Source organism: Triturus cristatus, chromosome 9, assembly GCF_964204655.1.
Source record: "Triturus cristatus chromosome 9, aTriCri1.1, whole genome shotgun sequence".
Lineage (NCBI taxonomy): Eukaryota > Metazoa > Chordata > Amphibia > Caudata > Salamandridae > Triturus > Triturus cristatus.
This window is the reverse complement of record NC_140592.1, coordinates 1,232,620,324-1,232,641,950: the sequence shown is the minus strand read 5'-3', so window position 1 is coordinate 1,232,641,950 and position 21,627 is coordinate 1,232,620,324. Positions and strand designations below refer to the sequence as shown.

Here is a 21,627-nt window from a genome sequence, read left to right as displayed (position 1 = left end):
AAATAAGGTCTACCATAGAGAGAGGGACCAAGTACAACTTTTAGAGAAAACACAGACATGAATTAAGAAATACTGCAATTTTTGTGACTGTCCTGAAGAAGACCTTCTAGGTCAAAACGCGTTGGCTAGAGTCGTTTTTAAGAATATTTTTTCAATAAAGAAACTAATTTACTAATATGTGCAAATTACACCAATTTCTTGACTTATTGGAGTGCTGGATCGCTGTTTCTATTGAAAATTTATGGGATTTGTTTCCTAGGAGGTTTAAGGGGTATTGAGCCTCTGATTCCCTGCACCCACAAATACTGTAAAAATATTAACCTTTGACATCAAGATAGGTGCATTGATAATTACCCCATACCCCCTGTTTGTTGTGCATTGAAGTAAGTTCGTCCCACCTGGGCCACGTGAATGAACTTGATGAGGACTTCGGCCCGGAGCTGCGGGGTGGGCCTACTGAGCACCATCAGCTGTACCCACTGGGAGATGCCGTTGCACAGCGCGACCGACCGCTCCATGGTGGGGCTCTCCTTCACGCAGCTGTGCACAACGTAATTCTGGTAATCGGAGAACTAAAGGGGGGAGAAGAGACAATGAGAGCATTAGACGTACGAGGCTATTCACAGAGGCATTTTGGAGTATGTAACACACGGTTCCTTCACGTATTCTTACATGCTTTTATGAATTGGTCCTAAAATATATAAATGGGAACAAATTAGTAATATTCAGGGAATATTCATATACAATTACGACATGGAATGAATTCTTAACTATAATCCGTTGTCAGTTGCATCTGGTATGGATTCTTATGTGTGGCACAGCGGCCAGGGTGCCTGACTTTGGACTACGAGGTTCACGGTTCGATCCCCGGTGCCGGAGGGAGGTTAGCCCAGCACCATGTGACTCTGGGCAATAGCTTGCTTAATCTTCCCGAGGGCCCCCAGCGCCGGGACACCACTTCGGAGGTAGCTGTGCGCTTTACAAATACTGGTATTTCATTTCATTTCATGTAAAAAACGTCTATATGCCAATGGGTCCTCTCCAGTTCATTCCATATTACCCGTATCTCATCGATAAAGTGGCCTCGAAGGATCGCTTGTTGATATTCACCACGGAGGACCTCATTCCAGGCACGCTCCCTCTCGTACCAGCCCATACTACCGTTGACATGGGATAGAGCAAAGCCACACCGCGAAACACATGTTGATTGTTTTTGTTATGAATGCTGTCAGACTCGAAATTTGAGGTTAATGGATGTGTGGTATTTAGAATTGAATTCTTATCGTATTAGGTTGCTGTGTGTTGTTCAAAGTGGATGTTTTGTTAATACGTGGAAACAAATCTGAGCGCGCTCCACCAGTAGACATCCGAACGAGTGTAACTATGAGATAGTCGTTTATCATGATTGAAAATGCAGCTTGCGTGGACACATTCTCCGCACTACACAGGTATGGCTGTATGTTTATATACAGTGAATACAAATAGAAAGGACTGTTCCCGCTTTACACTTTTGCTAATATAAAGCTGGACGTTTCGGGCCAATTCATAAAGGCGTGTAGAGGTAGGGGAAAGAGCACTACCATTGTACTACTTTACACACTCCAAAATGTCTTTGTGAACTGGCCACCTTTTGTACACTTGGGCTCAAACTTAATGAACACTGTGGTTGAGACACGCTGCATAATGGGGCCCATGGATAGCATACTGTACAGTGGGGCTGAGTCACGCTGCATAATGGGGCACATGCATAGTATAATGTTCATTGAGGTAGATACATGCTGTAAACTGGGAACCAGACATACTGTCCACTGGGGCTCGGCCATACAGCACATCTGGAGCGTAGAAACCGATGTTTTCATGTGTGATGTTCCAATAGTATCAGCTGAACTGAGCCAAGACTACAAGTCCCAGAAATCAGTAATCTGGTACATAAAGGCAGAGGACTGGAAGCAGCATGACATGGACTGATCTTTCATGACGAGTTGTGGCCTTGTTTTTGAGACGTGAAGCTGGCGCATTCCCATGGCTAACCCCAAGCCACCGCGTGAATGTCCGATCATTGCTCCGGTCACTATGCTCAAGTCCTGCTCTTTAATTGTGTTGTGGGAATGTAGTCCTAATGACTGTACCATTGATTCAATGGGAATAAGGTTCAGGTATCAGATTTGTAGAAGGAAGAACTGTACCAAAATATACTGCCCCCAATGGCATGCTACTCATCCGATTTCACCCGGCACCTCAAGGTCTACACTGCCCCCAATGGCATGCTACTCATCCGATATCACCCGGCACCTCAAGGTCTACACTGCCCCCAATGGCATGCTACTCATCCGATATCACCCGGCACCTCAAGGTCTACACTGCCCCCAATGGCATGCTACTCATCCGATATCACCCAGCACCTCAAGGTCTACACTGCCCCCAATGGCATGCTACTCATCCGATATCACCCGGCACCTCAAGGTCTACACTGCCCCCAATGGCATGCTACTCATCCGATATCACCCGGCACCTCAAGGTCTACACTGCCCCCAATGACATGCTACTCATCCGATATCACCCGGCACCTCAAGGTCTACACTGCCCCCAATGGCATGCTACTCATCCGATATCACCCGGCACCTCAAGGTCTACACTGCCCCCAATGGCATGCTACTCATCCGATATCACCCGGCACCTCAAGGTCTACACTGCCCCCAATGGCATGCTACTCATCCGATATCACCCGGCACCTCAAGGTCTACACTGCCCCCAATGGCATGCTACTCATCCGATATCACCCGGCACCTCAAGGTCTACACTGCCCCCAATGGCATGCTACTCATCCGATATCACCCGGCACCTCAAGGTCTACACTGCCCCCAATGGCATGCCACTCATCCGATATCACCCGGCACCTCAAGGTCTACACTGCCCCCAATGGCATGCTACTCATCCGATATCACCCGGCACCTCAAGGTCTACACTGCCCCCAATGGCATGCCACTCATCCGATATCACCCGGCACCTCAAGGTCTACACTGCCCCCAATGGCATGCTACTCATCCGATATCACCCGGCACCTCAAGGTCTACACTGCCCCCAATGGCATGCTACTCATCCGATATCACCCGGCACCTCAAGGTCTACACTGCCCCCAATGGCATGCCACTCATCCGATATCACCCGGCACCTCAAGGTCTACACTGCCCCCAATGGCATGCTACTCATCCGATATCACCCGGCACCTCAAGGTCTACACTGCCCCCAATGGCATGCTACTCATCCGATATCACCCGGCACCTCAAGGTCTACACTGCCCCCAATGGCATGCTACTCATCCGATATCACCCGGCACCTCAAGGTCTACACTGCCCCCAATGGCATGCTACTCATCCGATATCACCCGGCACCTCAAGGTCTACACTGCCCCCAATGGCATGCTACTCATCCGATATCACCCGGCACCTCAAGGTCTACACTGCCCCCAATGGCATGCTACTCATCCGATATCACCCGGCACCTCAAGGTCTACACTGCCCCCAATGGCATGCTACTCATCCGATATCACCCGGCACCTCAAGGTCTACACTGCCCCCAATGGCATGCTACTCATCCGATATCACCCGGCACCTCAAGGTCTACACTGCCCCCAATGGCATGCTACTCATCCGATATCACCCGGCACCTCAAGGTCTACACTGCCCCCAATGGCATGCTACTCATCCGATATCACCCGGCACCTCAAGGTCTACACTGCCCCCAATGGCATGCTACTCATCCGATATCACCCGGCACCTCAAGGTCTACACTGCCCCCAATGGCATGCTACTCATCCGATATCACCCGGCACCTCAAGGTCTACACTGGCTCCCAATGGCATGCTACTCATCCGATATCACCCGGCACCTCAAGGTCTACGCTGGCTCCTATCCAGAAGAGATGCAAGTTCAAGATTCTTAAAGCCCTGCACGACGAAGGACCAGCAGACGTCAACAAAAGAACGACCTTCCACCCACCAACCAGACACCTGTGATCCGCCTCTCTCTTCCTCGCAGACACTCCCAGACCTGCCGACCCAACACCGGAGGACTCTCCTCTCAACTGGCGGCCAAAGCCAGAAACGACCTTCCTCTGCACTTCAGGAATGCCGCATGACTTTGGGAGTTCAGAAAAGGACTCGAGAGATGGTTGTTCGAATGAACAGAGCACCGCAAAGTAGCTTGCAAGTCTAGCGCCTTGAGACCCTCACGGGTGATTTGCCACACTTTATAAATCCTGATTGATTGATTGATTCATACGCTAATCTGTTGCGCACCCCCCACACTAACAAGCCACAGGGCTATTCCGCGTGGCCCAGGGAAGAAATCGCGCACAAGGCAGCTAAGGTGACTATCTGCTCTCAGCAACGCTTTGCTACCCAGCTCCATGTAGTCAGGACATCATGTTTCCCATCCTTGGCTATTCTATTGCAAGTCAGTTTTTTCAGGCTTATGTGGTCAATTAGTTTAGAAGTAAACCCCCCCCGAACACAGTTGGTTCTTAAATAAAGCATAGATTTTGATCTGACATCTTCCGAGACTTCAACTAGTGACAGTAATCGGCATCTGTTTCATTTCGACAAATTTGTGCCGATGTTTCCATGGAGACACAAGGAATATATCAATGCGGACATTCATAGTTGCTAAGGATGTAGTATTGAGGCTAGGGAAATCCTCTAAATGGATAGATGTGAGGTACGAATTGGGAAAAAGCAGCTGCTAATGGCATTATGGCTTGCTAAAAAAATTGGCTCATGAATGAATATCTCCTCCTTGCATTAAACGCAAGTAAAACCAAAATCCTTTTACTCTGTACCCAATCTTGGTTACCGAAATCGAAACAGGCCTGTGAAGCCTACGCTTTTTGGGAAAATTTGCCATTCAACAAAGAAAGTGAACAACTTAGTCCGTAAAACACTCTTGTTACGCAATCCCAGAATAAAAGCACCACAAAAATATCTATTTTCATATAAAATGCCTGAATAAGTTATAACCTCCAAATTTCAAGGGATTGGTTTGGAGCAGATGGGTTGGCCGGATGGACTACGAAAATGTCGGGGGTCACCAAGGACGAGCTAGCATCCCCTTAAAAAGCTGTAAATATTGGGGTACCGTGGTCAGCAGTGCTGAAAGAAGAGATGTCTCACCTGCAAGAAGAGCGCCCCCTGGAGGGAAGAGTGAAACTTAAAGGCCTCTGTGTTCTATTTAAATGTAATGAAGACGAAGGGGCTGATTTAGATCTCGGCGAACAGGTTACTCGTCACTATGGCGACTGATATCCTGTCCGCCGAAATATAAAGCCCATTATATTCTATGGTATATATCGGCAGACAGGATATCTGTCACCGTTGTGACGGAGTCACCCGTCCGCCCAGATCTGAATCAGACCCTAAGGGCCTTATTACGATATTGGCGGATGGGATACACATAACGGATATCCCGTCTGCGGTATTACGAGTAATGGAATTGTAATTTGGTGGACGGGATATGGGTCAGGTTTGTGACGGAATAACCCTGTCCGCCAAGATTGTAATCCGGCGCTAAGCCTCCCGCTCCCTCATCAATAAGATCTGACCCTATAACGCCACCCGAAGGTTCCACTGGTCAGCTCTGGTGTGCTTTAATCCAGATCAGAAGCAAACTAGACGAGGATTGCAGCCCCTTTTGCAAGCGAATCAATGACGTGCGCTTAGAGGCGTTCCTTTTGAGGTAGCCACGCTAAAAATATCCTTAATCATGACAAGAACAATTGCAATAATAAGAATAATAATAACAGCAATAGTAGTAATAATAATAATAATTCAAAATGATGAGGATAATAATGATAATAAAAGTAATAATAATAACGTTTTTAAAACTTTATGGATAAAAATGTCTTTAGTAAGCATCAGATGCCTGGTCTCGTGGCTCAGTGGACTAATGTGGACTAATGTGTCCACTGTAGGGGCATGTGTTCAACCTCATGGTCACAGGTTCAAATCCTGGCGGGCCCACTCAGTCTTTCCTCCTTCGGAGGTCGATAAAATGAGTACCATTTAGATGGGTAGCAATATAGCTTTAGGTGTTATTCAGCGCCAAGATACCCTTCTGGGTGAACGTGTGCCTAACAAAACATGTTATGTTGTTTTATTTTGGGTTGGATTTGCTCCTCCAGAGTGTATTTTGCTTTTGCAGATGTTTACCGTCCCCTCCCCGTCTTTTTTGTGTGTGTATTTATTGATTGAGATATAGTCAGATTATTTTGGCTCGTGCTAAAATGACACTTTAGTCCACACATTAGCAGCTGACTACCCGGGTCTGCGGGCTCAGTGGGCTGATGCATCGACTGCAGGGATCTTTATTTGACCCCAGGGTGACAGCTTTGAAGTCTGGTGGGTCTACTCAGCCTTTCATCCTCTTGAGTACCACTGAGTTGGGTAACAATGAGGGGGCATATTATCAAGCACGGCGTTAAAATGATCGCAGCTTTAGCGGCAGAAAACTGCCGCTAAAGCGGCGATAATGGGCTTGATAATATGCCTCAGAGAATTCCAATAGAAGCCCAGGTTGACACCAGAACATGGGCTTCTATGGGAACTCTCAAGGGCATATTATCAAGCCCATTATCGCCGCTTTAGGGGCAGTTTTCTGCCGCTAAAGCGGCGATCATTTTAACGCCGTTTCTTGATAATATGCTCCTAAGTTCTGTAATGAAGTGCTGAAAAGCCTATGGATGAATGTGTGCTTTCAAAATACCCATTTCAAGTCACATTGACTTTGCTTTTTAGGAGTTAGTTTACTTGTTTCAATAATTATGCTTAATTGTAATCCTTAAACTTTATAGTGCAAATGTAATTCTTCTCTTTTTGTGCTTGGTTTTACATTTGCTTTCCTAATATAAATGAATTTTACAAAAAGAGAACTGGAAACGTCATGTCCTGATACATGGAGCTAAGTGTCAACTCTACCCAGGATAGACCGGCCCAGGCTGCCAGCCTGCTGCCCGGGAGTAAAGCTGCCACAGGGGCCTCTCCAGAAGAAGCTGCCACCCAGGGGTAAAGCTGCCACAGGGGCCTCTCCAGAAGAAGCTGCCACCCAGGGGTAAAGCTGCCACAGGGGCCTCTCCAGAAGAAGCTGCCACCCAGGGGTAAAGCTGCCACAGGAGCCTCTCCAGAAAAAGCTGCCACCCAGGGGTAAAGCTGCCATAGGGGCCTCTCCAGAAGAAGCTGCCACCCAGGGGTAAAGCTGCCATAGGGGCCTCTCCAGAAGAAGCTGCCACCCAGGGGTAAAGCTGCCACAGGGGCCTCTCCAGAAGAAGCTGCCCGGGAGTAAAGCTGCCACAGGGGCCTCTCCAGAAGAAGCTGCCACCCAGGGGTAAAGCTGCCACAGGGGCCTCTCCAGTAGAAGCTGCCACCCAGGGGTAAAGCTGCCACAGGGGCCTCTCCAGAAGAAGCTGCCACCCAGGGGTAAAGCTGCCACAGGAGCCTCTCCAGAAGAAGCTGCCACCCAGGGGTAAAGCTGCCATAGGGGCCTCTCCAGAAGAAGCTGCCACCCAGGGGTAAAGCTGCCATAGGGGCCTCTCCAGAAGAAGCTGCCACCCAGGGGTAAAGCTGCCACAGGGGCCTCTCCAGAAGAAGCTGCCACCCAGGGGTAAAGCTGCCATAGGGGCCTCTCCAGAAGAAGCTGCCACCCAGGGGTAAAGCTGCCACAGGAGCCTCTCCAGAAGAAGCTGCCACCCAGGGGTAAAGCTGCCATAGGGACCTCTCCAGAAGAAGCTGCCACCCAGGGGTAAAGCTGCCACAGGGGCCTCTCCAGAAGAAGCTGCCACCCAGGGGTAAAGCTGCCATAGGGGCCTCTTCAGAAGAAGCTGCCACCCAGCGGTAAAGCTGCCACAGGAGCCTCTCCAGAAGAAGCTGCCACCCAGGGGTAAAGCTGCCACAGGGACCTCTCCAGAAGAAGCTGCCACCCAGGGGTAAAGCTGCCACAGGGGCCTCTCCAGAAGAAGCTGCCACCCAGGGGTAAAGCTGCCACACGGGCCTCTCCAGAAGAAGCTGCCACCCAGGGGTAAAGCTGCCACAGGGGCCTCTCCAGAAGAAGCTGCCACCCAGGGGGAAAGCTGCCACAGGGGCCTCTCCAGAAGAAGCTGCCACCCAGGGGTAAAGCTGCCACAGGGGCTCTCCAGAAGAAGCTGCCACCCAGGGGTAAAGCTGCCCTGGGGGCCTCTCCAGAAGAAGCTGCCACCCAGGGGTAAAGCTGCCACAGGGGCTCTCCAGAAGAAGCTGCCACCCAGGGGTAAAGCTGCCCTGGGGGCCTCTCCAGAAGAAGGTGCCACCCAGGGGTAAAGCTGCCACACGGGCCTCTCCAGAAGAAGCTGCCACCCAGGGGTAAAGCTGCCCTGGGGGCCTCTCCAGAAGAAGCTGCCACCCAGGGGTAAAGCTGCCACAGGGGCCTCTCCAGAAGAAGCTGCCACCCAGGGGTAAAGCTGCCATAGGGGCCTCTCCAGAAGAAGCTGCCACCCAGGGGTAAAGCTGCCATGGGGGCCTCTCCAGAAGAAGCTGCCACCCAGGGGTAAAGCTGCCACAGGGGCCTCTCCAGAAGAAGCTGCCACCCAGGGGTAAAGCTGCCACAGGAGCCTCTCCAGAAGAAGCTGCCACCCAGGGGTAAAGCTGCCATAGGGGCCTTTCCAGAAGAAGCTGCCGCCACCCAAGGGTAAAGCTGCCACAGGGGCCTCTCCAGAAGAAGCTGCCACCCAGGGGTAAAGCTGCCATAGGGGCCTCTCCAGAAGAAGCTGCCACCCAGGGGTAAAGCTGCCACAGGGGCCTCTCCAGAAGAAGCTGCCACCCAGGGGTAAAGCTGCCACAGGGGCCTCTCCAGAAGAAGCTGGCACCCAGGGGTAAAGCTGCCACAGGGGCCTCTCCAGAAGAAGCTGCCACCCAGGGGTAAAGCTGCCACAGGGGCCTCTCCAGAAGAAGCTGCCACCCAGGGGTAAAGCTGCCACAGGGGCCTCTCCAGAAGAAGCTGCCACCCAGGGGTAAAGCTGCCATAGGGCCTCTCCAGAAGAAGCTGGCACCCAGGGGTAAAGCTGCCATAGGGGCCTCTCCAGAAGAAGCTGCCACCCAGGGGTAAAGCTGCCACAGGGGCCTCTCCAGAAGAAGCTGCCACCCAGGGGTAAAGCTGCCATAGGGGCCTCTCCAGAAGAAGCTGCCACCCAGGGGTAAAGCTGCCACAGGGGCCTCTCCAGAAGAAGCTGCCACCCAGGGGTAAAGCTGCCACAGGGGCCTCTCCAGAAGAAGCTGCCACCCAGGGGTAAAGCTGCCATAGGGCCTCTCCAGAAGAAGCTGGCACCCAGGGGTAAAGCTGCCATAGGGGCCTCTCCAGAAGAAGCTGCCACCCAGAGGTAAAGCTGCCACAGGGGCCTCTCCAGAAGAAGCTGCCACCCAGGGGTAAAGCTGCCACAGGGGCCTCTCCAGAAGAAGCTGCCACCCAGGGGTAAAGCTGCCACAGGGGCCTCTCCAGAAGAAGCTGCCACCCAGGGGTAAAGCTGCCACAGGGGCCTCTCCAGAAGAAGCTGCCACCCAGGGGTAAAGCTGCCATAGGGGCCTCTCCAGAAGAAGCTGGCACCCAGGGGTAAAGCTGCCATAGGGGCCTCTCCAGAAGAAGCTGCCACCCAGGGGTAAAGCTGCCACAGGGGCCTCTCCAGAAGAAGCTGCCACCCAGGGGTAAAGCTGCCACAGGGACCTCAGGCTTCCAGTGCCTCTCTAGAAAAACCTGCTTGTCTGGTTTAGCAAACCTAAAGCTACAAAGACCTAGCCCTGGGCTACTGCTCAGGAGTAAAGCTGCTATAGGGGCCTTTGGTCTCCCAGGGCCTTTCCAGAAGTACCTGCTTGCCTGGTCCACCAAACCTCAAGCTACAAGACCTAGCCCTGGGCTACTGCCCAGGAGTAAAGCTGCCGTAGGGGCCACATCAAGCTACAAGGCCTGGCCCTAGGCTGCCACCCAAGAGTAAAGCTGCCACAGGGACCTTGGACTTCCAGGGCCTCTCTAGAAATACTTGATTGCCTGGTTCAACATATCTCAGCCTGTAAGACCTAGGCCCAGGGTGCTGCCCAGGCACGAGGCTACCGAGGCAGCGGACATTCACTCACGGCAATCCTCCGGAAGGACTTGAACTCCAGGTAGGTGAGGTGCTCGGCCAGCTCTTCTGGCTCCAGGTGGTCAAAGAGCAGGGACACTTTGCGCTTCTTGCTTTTGTTCGACTTCACCCGCTGCGTCAGCTTCCACGGCCAATCACGGGATGTGCTGCAAGACAAGAGGCGGGAGCAAGGAAAATGAGTAGGTTACCATGGCAATAATCTAAACATGGTCAGCAACATCCATCAGTAGCACCTAGAGACTCACTTTGGGTATTAATGCGCTATAGCGTTCTGAGAGTTAGTCAGTCGAATTTTGGTTCAAGTAGCAAATACATCTGAAGAACTTTCAGGGCAGGATAATTAGGGAAGCAGAAAGCCCTCTCTTCATTAAGAGTGTGAGTCTCATTATCAACAATACTAGAAGTGATAAATGGAATGGTTGAATTAACTTCAGTCACTGATAATTACTCTGGCACACATTCCAATCCATCTTTTTTTTTGTTCCCTCTGACATGATTGGCAGGAGCCAAGCATATGTAAATATCAGCGATGGTCTCTGCCAATAGGCACCGCGCATCTCAAACTTCCAGATCCTTTCTGCAGGGGACGGAAGTACTCCTTACAGGTGGCGCTTACGCAGGGCACGAGTCGGGGGTACACACGGGTGGACAGCGTCCGCCCACTGTTTTCACAGGGTGGACGCCGTCCCCGCTGCAAAAAGTTGGGCCCCACTTAAAAAATATGCTGAATTTGTCCCGGTGTAATTTGCAAACACCGGAACACATTCAGCAGACCTGCACGTTGTTGTCTGCTTTGGATCGCAACAACATGCAGGCGGGGAGGGGCTTCCTTAGTTCAGGCTCCTGCTGGACCCATAACAAAGGCCGAATCTGAGGGGTCATCAGGCCTTATTTTCAGGGCCGGACTGGGAACCAAAATCAGCCCTGGCAAAGTGCTCGCCCGCCCCGTCCCCCCCCCCCCCCCGGGGGGGGGGGGGGTTGGGGTGCCGCCGAGCTCTTTGCCAGGGCCGGTTTTCGGCCGATTTTGTTACAGGGCCGATTTTGCAGCTATGCTGCAAAAACGGCCCTGTAACAAAAACGGCCCCCAGTGGCCCAAAACCGGCCCCCACCCGTGCGGCGCACCGGGGATTGCCCGGTGCCCGCTACGGCCAGTCCGGCCCTGCTCCTTTTGGGGGAGTCTCCTGGCTGGGAGAGGGCAGGAGCCTCACACCTAGATGCAAATGCAGCAGAGGGGAAACAAAGGCTTACACCTTGTTAGCACTTCACACATACAAGAGAGGCAGCTTTTCCCTTTGTTCAGTCCCTGTTTACAAGCTATGCATTCACTTTGAGAATGTCAGATGTGTTGGTCTTTCCCTGTATTTACACAAAATAAATGTAATGTATATAGTGCTTACTATCTCTGAGGAGGCGTTGAAATATTTTAAGTACCACTATTTTTACTATTTTTTCTTGTAAAGCACTATGGGTAGAGGAAGTTTACTCTGAGAAATGGCAACATTGTTTAATGTGTAGCTTTCAAAAGTCTAAATCTTCTGCCTAAATAAGGAGGGTTTCCCTGTGTACTCGAAACGTGCTCCAATGTACTCATTTTAGACCTGCTAAACATATATGTGGGGGCTCAAGATTTGATGTCACTTCTTATGATGCCACTTCCTGTAATGTCACGTGCCGTGATGTCACGTGTCATGATGTCAAACACCCTGATGTCACGCGACGTGATGCCACTTGTATTCTGATTAACTAGCTTAGTCCCCCCACTTCTTATTAGGTCTCACCTAGCGTCGCAGTTCATGCGTTGCTCGTTCTGCGAGATCTATTGTCGTCGGGTTGCTTTCGGAAATGGAGTAGAAGCTCCGCCCATGCTTTTCATTGGCACGCATCACACTTTATGTTAAATGCTCACGTTTGATTTGGAGTGAGTCTTGTTTGTTCCCTCCCGGTCTCCTTTTCGGCTCACCCACCCGGACTGGATATTTTGCTCGCGCACGGCGTCTCTTCCACCTTTCTGCACGTTCATAGACAGTAAACCCTGGACGGTGGCAAGACATGCAATCTTTAAACTATTATGCACTATACTTGAACTGGTAATAAATATAGATAAAAGGGCTGCCGACTTTGTAACTGGGGAACCGGGTACGAGTCCCGACGTCGGCTCACATTCTGGTAAGACTGGATATTTTGCTCTCGCACGGCGTCTCTTCTGCATTGCTGCACGTTCGCAGACAGTAAACCCTGGACGGTGGCAAGACATGCAATCTTTCAACCATTAAGCACGATACTGAATGGGTGATAAATATAGATAAAAGGGCTTCCGACTTTGTAACTGGGGATCCGGGTTCGAGTCCCGACTTCGGCTCATATTCCGGTAATTCTGGGCACGTCTTTTTAGCGCCCCCGTACTTAAAAAAATTAACGTTACCTTGAGTAATATAACTGGTGCTCGTGTAAAGAGTTCCAGTGCCCTTTGGCTGAAAATACAAAAAACAATGCAGGAGTGTTCAGAAACAATTCCGTGAAATGCTGTCCGCAGTTACCGCTTAGAAAGCATGCATCAGTTGTCCCTTCTGGAATTTTGGCCCTGATGCCAACATTTTGGATTTGCTGCCAACCTGGTTTGCCTGCCTTATCCCTGCTCCAGGCGCAGAGCTAAATGTTTTAATGACTGCCCTGTTTTTCACAAAGGGAATAAGTACTGCCATTGATAATTTCCTGGCCCGGAAAAAGGATTTTTTCTTTAAACTAAGCAAAACGTTTCGTTTTACTGGACAAGGTTCTAAGTATACTGGTTACAGAGAGTCCCGGAGATAAAGTCATGAAATGTTTCAATGCTTGATGGTGTAGTCAACACCAGGAAGCACTTCCCTACAAAAATGAGAAATGTCTCTGGTCGTAAGAAAACAGTGTCACTGGGTCAGTGTTGCTATCAGGAAATCTAAAACAAGCATTTGCAATGCAATAGGTCTCGCATTTACGCAAGTTTAAGCTATCGGCATTGTAAATAACAATGCATTTTATTTATGTTTTAAAAACGAAAACAAAAACAAAAGGCATTGTCATTTACAATGTCAATAGCTCAAACTCGCGTAAATGCGAGATCTATTGCATTGCAAATGCTTGTTTTAGTACTTGTGCCCTGCGCTTCAGCAGCTCATATACTCACACGTGTGCACACTCATCACTCTTCGGGCGCCTCACTCAGAAAACAAACAATGGAACGCTAAACTAGTCTCCTCCTGGGGTCACTGACTAGCACTCCCAGGAGTTGAGTCCTTGCTCACTCCGGCAGTACATGCAGGGCGGAGTTATAACCCAACTAAGCTGTGCTCGCTCTATTGTTAATGTTTTTGGCGCCATATGAATAACCAACTCTCATGTTTAATACAACTGTTCCAATGGTGGCCACTGAGGTTCTACGCCAGACTACATTTGAAGGTTCTACGCAAAACTTTTTGTCCGTTAACCTTCCGCCCATCGTGACACTCTGGCTAGCCGCTAGGTGTCACCGTTGCACCAGCGTTTTCTGCTGCTTCGTCTTCACCTCAGGCGCTTCGACGAGGATTTCAAGGCACCATAGATACGCCTGCCACTGCTTTGCTCTGAAATGCCAGTGCTGGTGCACGTCATCTCCACTGCAATGCCTACCCACTTCCGGCGGGGTCTTCTGCACTAACCCATCTCTCACAGAGACTGGCAAATTGGGCCATTCATGGGGCCGGGAGCCAGTCAGCAGGGTGCATTGGTCTTTCAACCTACGTCGTCATACCGGGTCTGGTCACACGTTGGCACGTGTGCACCAGTGCGTGAACCTCTGTGCATACCGTGCACTCTGTACCCTTTGCCTCCTCCCCCCCCCCAATCTGCTGCAGAAAGAAATGTGCTTCATGACACCAGGACATCCCTTCCACGGAGCAGGCACCGCTACCTCAGACCTTTAAGAAATACTTTCCAGAAGACAACTTTTTTTTAATTGCCGTTTGCTTTACATAACCCGGCATACCTTGGTTTAGATGTCTTGGTACCTAAAATACACATATTTACATATAGTTTGCCGTAAAGGGATCAACTAATGTATTTCAATTCAGGGCATTTGCTGTGACCCCCTTTCAAATTATATTTGCTCGATTTTATATTTTTAAAATATAGAAACTTGTGCAATACCCAGCGAATTCCAATATATACACAAACCTTGTTTTAAAGGTTTTTGAGCATTTTATCAGGTATGCTAATTTGCCCTCTTTTTACAACTGTGAAAGTGAAAAGGTGACTTGTGTGCTCCAACGCTCAATGCCATACAACGAACTAATATATGCACAGCAGTTAGTCAAATGATAGTTTAATAATGAACACAATGCTAATTGGTTTCAATCTTGGTGATGTCTTTTGAATCCTTTATTAAAAAAAAGCAATGTATTAACAATTTCCTTTAATGGTTCTGTTCCTATATGACATATTGTTCTGGTATACACGTTTTGGCCAGTATGCTTAGGTTTGCAGACCATCATCAGGACAGGGAGAATCCTATTCTTTCTAAGATTTCACTCCATTTTAGGTCGAGCTTATCAGACAACACAGTGACAGAACATATTGTTTTACTAAAATGAATAGGAATTTTTATACAGAAATAGATTTAAAATGCACCACAAACTGCATATTTAAAACAGCAGTAAGAAAGATTTCCTTGTCGTCTCTTTTACGCACATGTCGTCCATCTCCTTGTGTCCACTACAAACTACGTTGTCTCTTGTTTGTTATCGATCGGTTTGGTTATTGGTTCCCATTTTATCAGCTTTCGAGCGATAAAGGCACAATCAGCATTTGAAGCCTGCGACCTTCAGATAACGCACAGGTGTGTGCAGCAGGCATCAAACACACTGAGCTATCAATGGTAAACATATGGGTCTGGAGAGAGGCGAGGACGCTTGTGAAACACAACACAGCAAACGGAATCCCTCCCAGGCACTTCCATGCGGAACAGCATGAGTGCGCTTTTACGATGGCGCCTTTAAGATAGCGCCTAGTGCTGGTATGCAGCCTGATATGTACTGCTTCTAGAGTGGCAAAAGGGATGATGGCACATGAGGCTGAAGCGAGCTGCTCGAGATGATACATTTTAGGGTACACTAGGGCAGAAGGGGCAAGAAATGAGGTCTCCTTAAATCTGTCTCTCTACATCACCAGTGGTTCAGAGGGGGTCGATTTCCATCGCTGAGGAACAGCGCCTTAAAGCACATGATTTAGTATCAGAATATATAGCGCTTGTGCTAAGATGTTACCAAGAACACGAGGGGCAGGAAAGGCGAATTCAAACAGGGATAAGGTCGACGAGCAAACCCCAGAAATGCTGGGAAAGAAACCCATATATCGACACTAAAAACTTGACCGAATACACCAGAGGGTTGTTGCGCTTAAAATGCGGTTTGTTAATCTGGGTGTCTCTCAGAGCAGGTAGGGTGCACAGAAACAGAGCGGAACGTGTCATGTCTCATGGTTGGATCACACATACGGATCGCTCATCTCCATACACATTAAAAGCAAACTTCATTTTAAGCATAACTTATAGAAGCTAGAGACCCCCTGCAGCCGCTGGTTCACCTCAGACCCTGAAAGGTCTCCGGGTTTACCCCAGTATTCCTGTACTAGACGCCTGTGTAGTGTTTCTTTTTAATTCATCCATGTTCAGGAGACAGTCCCCCTCAGGGCCGGCTTTAGCGCTGGTGGCGCCCTGTGTGACAATGTTTGTTGGCGCCCCCCCCCCCAATGACCACCTCCACCCCGGATTCTCTTACTAGCACCCTTTAACAGTGACCAAGTCTCCATAACCACACTCTCTCAGATGCATTGAAGTAGTTATATAGCACCACTCATACCAGTGTAGGGTGTCAGAGCACTTTGCATCACACACACATTACACAAAGACAATCAATCATACATGTGTAAATCAGTGTATTGGAAACGTTACATAAGCCAAAGGACTAAAAGTGTAGGAGTCACATGTCATCCACACTGGTAGACAGTATATTTTTAGAGTGCTTGGTGTGGAAAAGCACAAACTCAGAGTCGAAAAAGAAACAGCATAGTTGAGAATTTTCTTTAATAATAAGAATCGATTTCTAGCCAAATTAACCCTTTTTGCAACATTAATCAATGTTCTAATGTATACTTTGCAGTGTGTATGCAGTTCTACGACGGAAGTTGATAGCTCACTGTGGTATATTAGGGGGCAGATTTACAAGACCCTTGCACCACTTTTGTGTCATTTTTAACACAGGAAAAGTGACGCAAGGGGCTTGTAAATCTGCCCCTGGGACTTTGTTATACATTGCAAGTAACAAAAGGATGTCTCTTTGAAAAGCAGTAACCTGCTGATCTGTTTACATCAATCGCACTCTGTAATCTACCTGGTACATCTTTGCAGCAGGCATACTAACCCTGTGCACTAACATCACATAAGTCAAAACCTCAACTATACAAAACGCTGATCTCTCTCCAGGAAGATAATTAATCACAGGAGTTATCTTGACATTTTTGTGAGGCCTGGTCATTGCCAGAGGAAAGGATCGCTGCAGCAAGTGCTTGAAAAACATAATAAACTTGCAAACTCGGCGCCCCCAGAAAGCCAGCACCCGGTGCAGTCGCACCGGTCGCACCGCCCTAGAGGCGTCTGTTTACACTCGTTCTGCCTCGCTCACCTGGCCAGCTTGCAGCTGCTGACGCCTCAGCCCTCCACTCTACAGCCCTCACATAGCCCTTGAGGTACAGCCCTCACACAGCCCTTGAGGTACAGCCCTCACACACCCCTTGAGGTCCAACATTCAGTCCGTTCAGTGCCACTCCCCTCTTTCTGAGCTCTGCCCTAGAGCTGCTTCCCAACCTTGCTCCAGTTCTCTCCTTCCTCCTTTCTGCTTTACATTTCCTCTTAAAATATGCCCCATCTATCTCTTATTTCCATTTCCCTACACAGACTGTCTCCCTTTCTTCCTTAGGGCCCAAATTATCTCTCTCTGGCCCTCTTTTTCTCTCCCACTATATTGTCCCTGTCTCTCTAATTATGGTTCTCTTACTCTATTCCTGTACCTCTTTTCCCTCTTACTGATTTCCTATCTCTTTTTCGCTCTCCTTCAAATTACCCATAAATCAACTTCCTATCTCTCTTTTACAACGTTCTACCCTCTTTGGTGTTCCTCTCTTCCCACATACACACACTCTCTCTCTCTCTTTACTCGATCTTCCTAGATGGACTTCCTTTCTGTCTCTCTCTTTCTCTCTCTCTCTCTTTTTCCCATTCCCTCCTACACCAGTGAGCTCTCTATCTCCCTTCCGCGGACCCTACAAGATTTTTCTGTCCTCATGTTCTATATTCTTGCGTAGACTGGCTTGACCGATCCCTCTCTCTCTTTCCTACCCCATTGGACACATGAAACACAAATGACTACTTGGGTATTAAACGTTTGTTAAGGTCTCACCTCCCAGAAAGCTTTTAGCTGTTAGAGGCAAAAGCGTATTGTGGGCTAAGCAAGAGCCCACAGTGAGCTTAGCACCGCCCACTGCTTCCATTGGCTGGCTTTACAGCCAACTCTGATGTGCTTGCTTCTTATTCGATGGCTTGCCTCCCTCTTCTTGTTGGTCCTTCCCCTGGAGCACAGCCTTTATACTATCTTTTGGATTGACTGACTTGTTCCCTTCTACTACCCGTGCAGCCTTATTCTACCACTCCCCTGACCACTGCAGGGGTCTTTTAATTTTTTACACTTCTTCCATTTGTTGCTGTGCCACTCCACTTCCAGAATTGTTCTTTAGCGTAATTCAAAATAAAGCTCTTATTTACCAGGCCAAGTGGCGTCGACATCTTGGATTGGTGAATAAAAAATAAATAAAGTGGTGCATGCGTCATTCAGTAGGTATGCGCATGCGTGGTGAAGAATGTGCGTACTTACTGAATGATGCATCAAGTCTTTTTTTTCCTTTCTTTTTTTTCGGTCAATGCTGCACAGTTTTGGCAAAAACTATTTTCCTTTTTACTGATGCTATACAGCATTGCCAAAAAGTATGGGCCCAACCTATTGACTTTGCCAATGATTGTTTCTCTTGCTTTCCTTAAGACAAGGACTGGTGTAAAGGATCACTGGATCCTGAATGATTTCAATGTTCTTGCTTGTATACTCCATTATTGTGTGCGAGGTGCTGGGTATAAGGGATACATACTGTCGCAGTAGTGTGTGGGGCAGGGCGGCACACTGGCATTCTGTGCACACGCCCTCCTATGCACTGTGACTTCCAAACGCCGAGTTTGCCATTTAGGAGATGGCAGCGAGGTGAGCCAGAGGGCAAACGGAGCTTAACGCTGCTTACTGCGTTTCAAGTGCACCTGGGCTCTCTTGTCACACCCCAGGTTTCAGTTTCTGGTGAGCTCTGAAACCTCTGTGTTAGGTCTTGCTCGGCTGTGCAGCTGTCTGCACGACTTACTGTTATCAGTTCTTTAATCTATATCTAGAGTGGGCTTTGGCTGGACCCAGGGGAGTATCCTTCTCTCACCTCATGCTATTGGCTATTGTGGTGTATCCTTCCGCCTCCTTTGAAATGCTTGCATTGCACAAGGGACTATAAAGTGCACTCCATCACCACACATTATTATTTCTAATCTCATACATAACGTATATACAGAAAACAGTTGTCTTTCCTTTAGATTTTTTGCTGCAAGAGGGTGTTTTAATGTTCCAGGCAGGACTCGAAATGCAATCAACACATATTGACTTGCGTCTGTGTGTGACGTGTGTCATTAAAAATCTTTTTTAATGGATAGTGAACCTGAATTCCTGGATCCTAGTGGTTGGCTAACATGCTTCTACCGGGGCCAACGTATATGGAAGTTAGAACGCAAGAGGTTAAAAATGGGAGACCCCCCAACAGACACTAAATATGCATTACATTGAGGCCGACCCCCACACACAGGTTCCTGTTAACATATGGGAAATGTTTAAACAGCCAATAAGGGGCTTGTGAGCCAAAACAGGAAATATGAGAGCCCAAAACCCCCCTCACACATGTGACCACGCGCATCATACCCACACCTCCTAAAGCCCAAAACCATCAGACCCCACAAAAACTCTTATTGCCAACACCGTCAAACTATGCCTTACTCCCAACAGCACCACCCAACTCCAGTGTGTCCAAATAGAAAAGTGAATGGACATGATTTGTCATCTTCATATACAATATGGCCACATTTGTATCATATTGTGAGCGCCATCTCCAGTTCTTCAACATAAGAAACAGGGAGGCCGTACCCACTAGGTGTCCCGGCACAAGATACAGCAAAAGTACAAGAAAAGGACCAGGAAAAATAATTTTCATGATATAAAAATAAGAATTAAAAGAAAATGAGCTCTGTGTTTCCCACTTTTTACTGAAATCTCCCCTTTGTAGCCCAGGAGACGGATGTGAACAGGAGACAGAATAAACTGGAAAGGTAGCAGCAGGTGTGGCCGCTGCTTAAAGAACAATTTAACAAACTTACATTTGGGAGGTGTCAATAAGGTGTTGGCTCATCGTCTCGTCACGAGCCTTCACCAGGTCCTTGAATTTCTCCATCGTCTCTCTCAGAGCAGCATCCGTTTTGAACATGAGCCAAAAGTCGGTCATCCAGTACCTGCCGTGAGATCACACCTTTTCATTAAATCAGTCATTCAAAAGACCATGTATAACATCCAAAAATGTCACTTCTTTCAATTGTCCAGCCTGCTGGCCTTGGCTGGAAATGCCTGACCACCCCAATGACCCCACCTGGTGGGCAGTCACTTCTTTTTTAGGTTTGTGTTCTATAGTGCTTGCCTCATTCATGGCAAACATATTGCATTCTATACTGACTTTAAGGGGCTTTGGGTAAGGCCTCTTTACTTCTTCAGCCATTAGCTTGAGACATTGTCAATCACATCTTGGATCAGTACACTGGAATATTTTAGCTTCACTGTTTTTCTATTGGCTGTGTGAGTGTGTCCTTCCGCCCCTTCTGGAATGCATGAGGGACTTTTAAACAACTGAAACGAGCCCGGTAGCACGCGGGAGCAAGCACTGACAGAAGGATGCTACAGAAGATAGAAGCCGCCATTTGTTGTGTGGCATCCCTTCTTCAGATGCTTCTGTCCGCGCCTTGGCACAGTAGGTTTGAAGTTTGTATGGCAAGTGCACGCCAATCCTTGCCCCATACCAAAGCCAAGTTTATGGGGTTTTTCAAGGATTTTTTTTTGTTCTTTAAACATTTGTGTTAAAATATTACTAAGGTGGCGATTTCACCAAAAAGCGTCCCGAGAAGATGCTGTACCTTCTACTTGTAGAGAATTGAGGGATCTGTCACCACCTTCACAACGTATGGTACTATCTGCTGATGGAGACCAAGATGAGGGAAACCAGAAACGAGTAAAGTAAAAGGGCAGGTAAGAGGGTGATGCTCAGAAAAAGTACCAGGTGGATTCCCCACTTGAGTAAGGATTGAGTCATCCCCAATGTGACCTTCTGCAGCAGGCGCAACATCTGCGTATCATGAGGCGTTTCAATCCACTGCTTTTCATCACAATGTAACTCTGCAGGTAGAAAAAGAGGAAGATGTCTGTCTACTGGAAACTGTAAGCAGAAGTGAAAGAGCCATCCACTATCTGCCAGTGGAAGACCGGGCTGAGGGCGGTAAAAGATACCTCGGCTGCATCAGATAGGACTGGGTGCGTAGAAAGAAAACACAAAGCTGAACCGAAAGGCCACAAACGTGTGCCTTTTGGGTTATATGGAATTCCAAGAGGATCTCTAAACTGAGGTTTCTTCAGCATAAAGTAATCATTCCAATACCCTTCTCTTTGAGTTTGAAGTTTATTGATGTTCGATTAATTAAAATCATTACATCTCGACTCGATTAATCAAAATCATTACATCTCGACTCGACTGATTAAAATCATTACATCTCGATTAATTAAAATCATTACATCTCAACATATAACAATGATAAAACATGGATAAAAAACTGTTTTGAAAAGGGAAGGAAAAAAGTTTGAAGTCCCCTTTTGGAGTCGCTAATGCTCCATCCCAAAAAGTACGACAGAGCCCGTTCAACTGCACCTCACACAGAACATTATTCATGGGGGCAGCTAATTACAAGTGCTCCGTGCTAGATTGCGTGCGACCCTAGGAGTCAAAGTGCTCGGTGGATATAAACAACTACCCATATAAAAACAATCATATGCATTTCAAAATAACCAGTTGCGGCAGGTTATGGCCACTCCACGATCAGGACATTATCTCTGATTCAGCAATTTGACACCCACTGGTCATAAGTGCTCCAAGCCAGTAGGGTGCGGCCTCAGTGGTCAAGGTGCCAGTGCGAAAAAGACTACCAAAGTAAAAGCATTGTACATTACCGACCCCTGGTTTAATACATTTAAGGAAACGCCCGGATAGCTGCCATGATTCTCCTCTTAGGCAAGTTAA

General features: G+C 48.2%; 1 protein-coding gene across 8 annotated transcripts in view; it reads right to left on the bottom strand.

Moving 5' to 3' along the window:
- Window positions 1–21,627, bottom strand: part of RASGRP1 (RAS guanyl releasing protein 1) — a 326,343-nt gene that overhangs the window by 54,081 nt on the left and 250,635 nt on the right. For all 8 annotated transcript variants that reach the window (XR_014968959.1, XR_014968958.1, XR_014968960.1 and 5 more), the window contains 3 exons: window positions 19,670–19,801; window positions 10,145–10,298; window positions 399–572 (listed from right to left, as the gene is read on the bottom strand). Coding sequence is in view for 4 of the 8 variants with exons in the window: in XM_085627323.1 (XP_085483449.1) it covers window positions 399–572; window positions 10,145–10,298; window positions 19,670–19,801 (460 nt within the window). In the remaining 4 variants the exon portion in view is untranslated. The remainder of the gene's footprint in view (window positions 1–398; window positions 573–10,144; window positions 10,299–19,669; window positions 19,802–21,627) is intronic.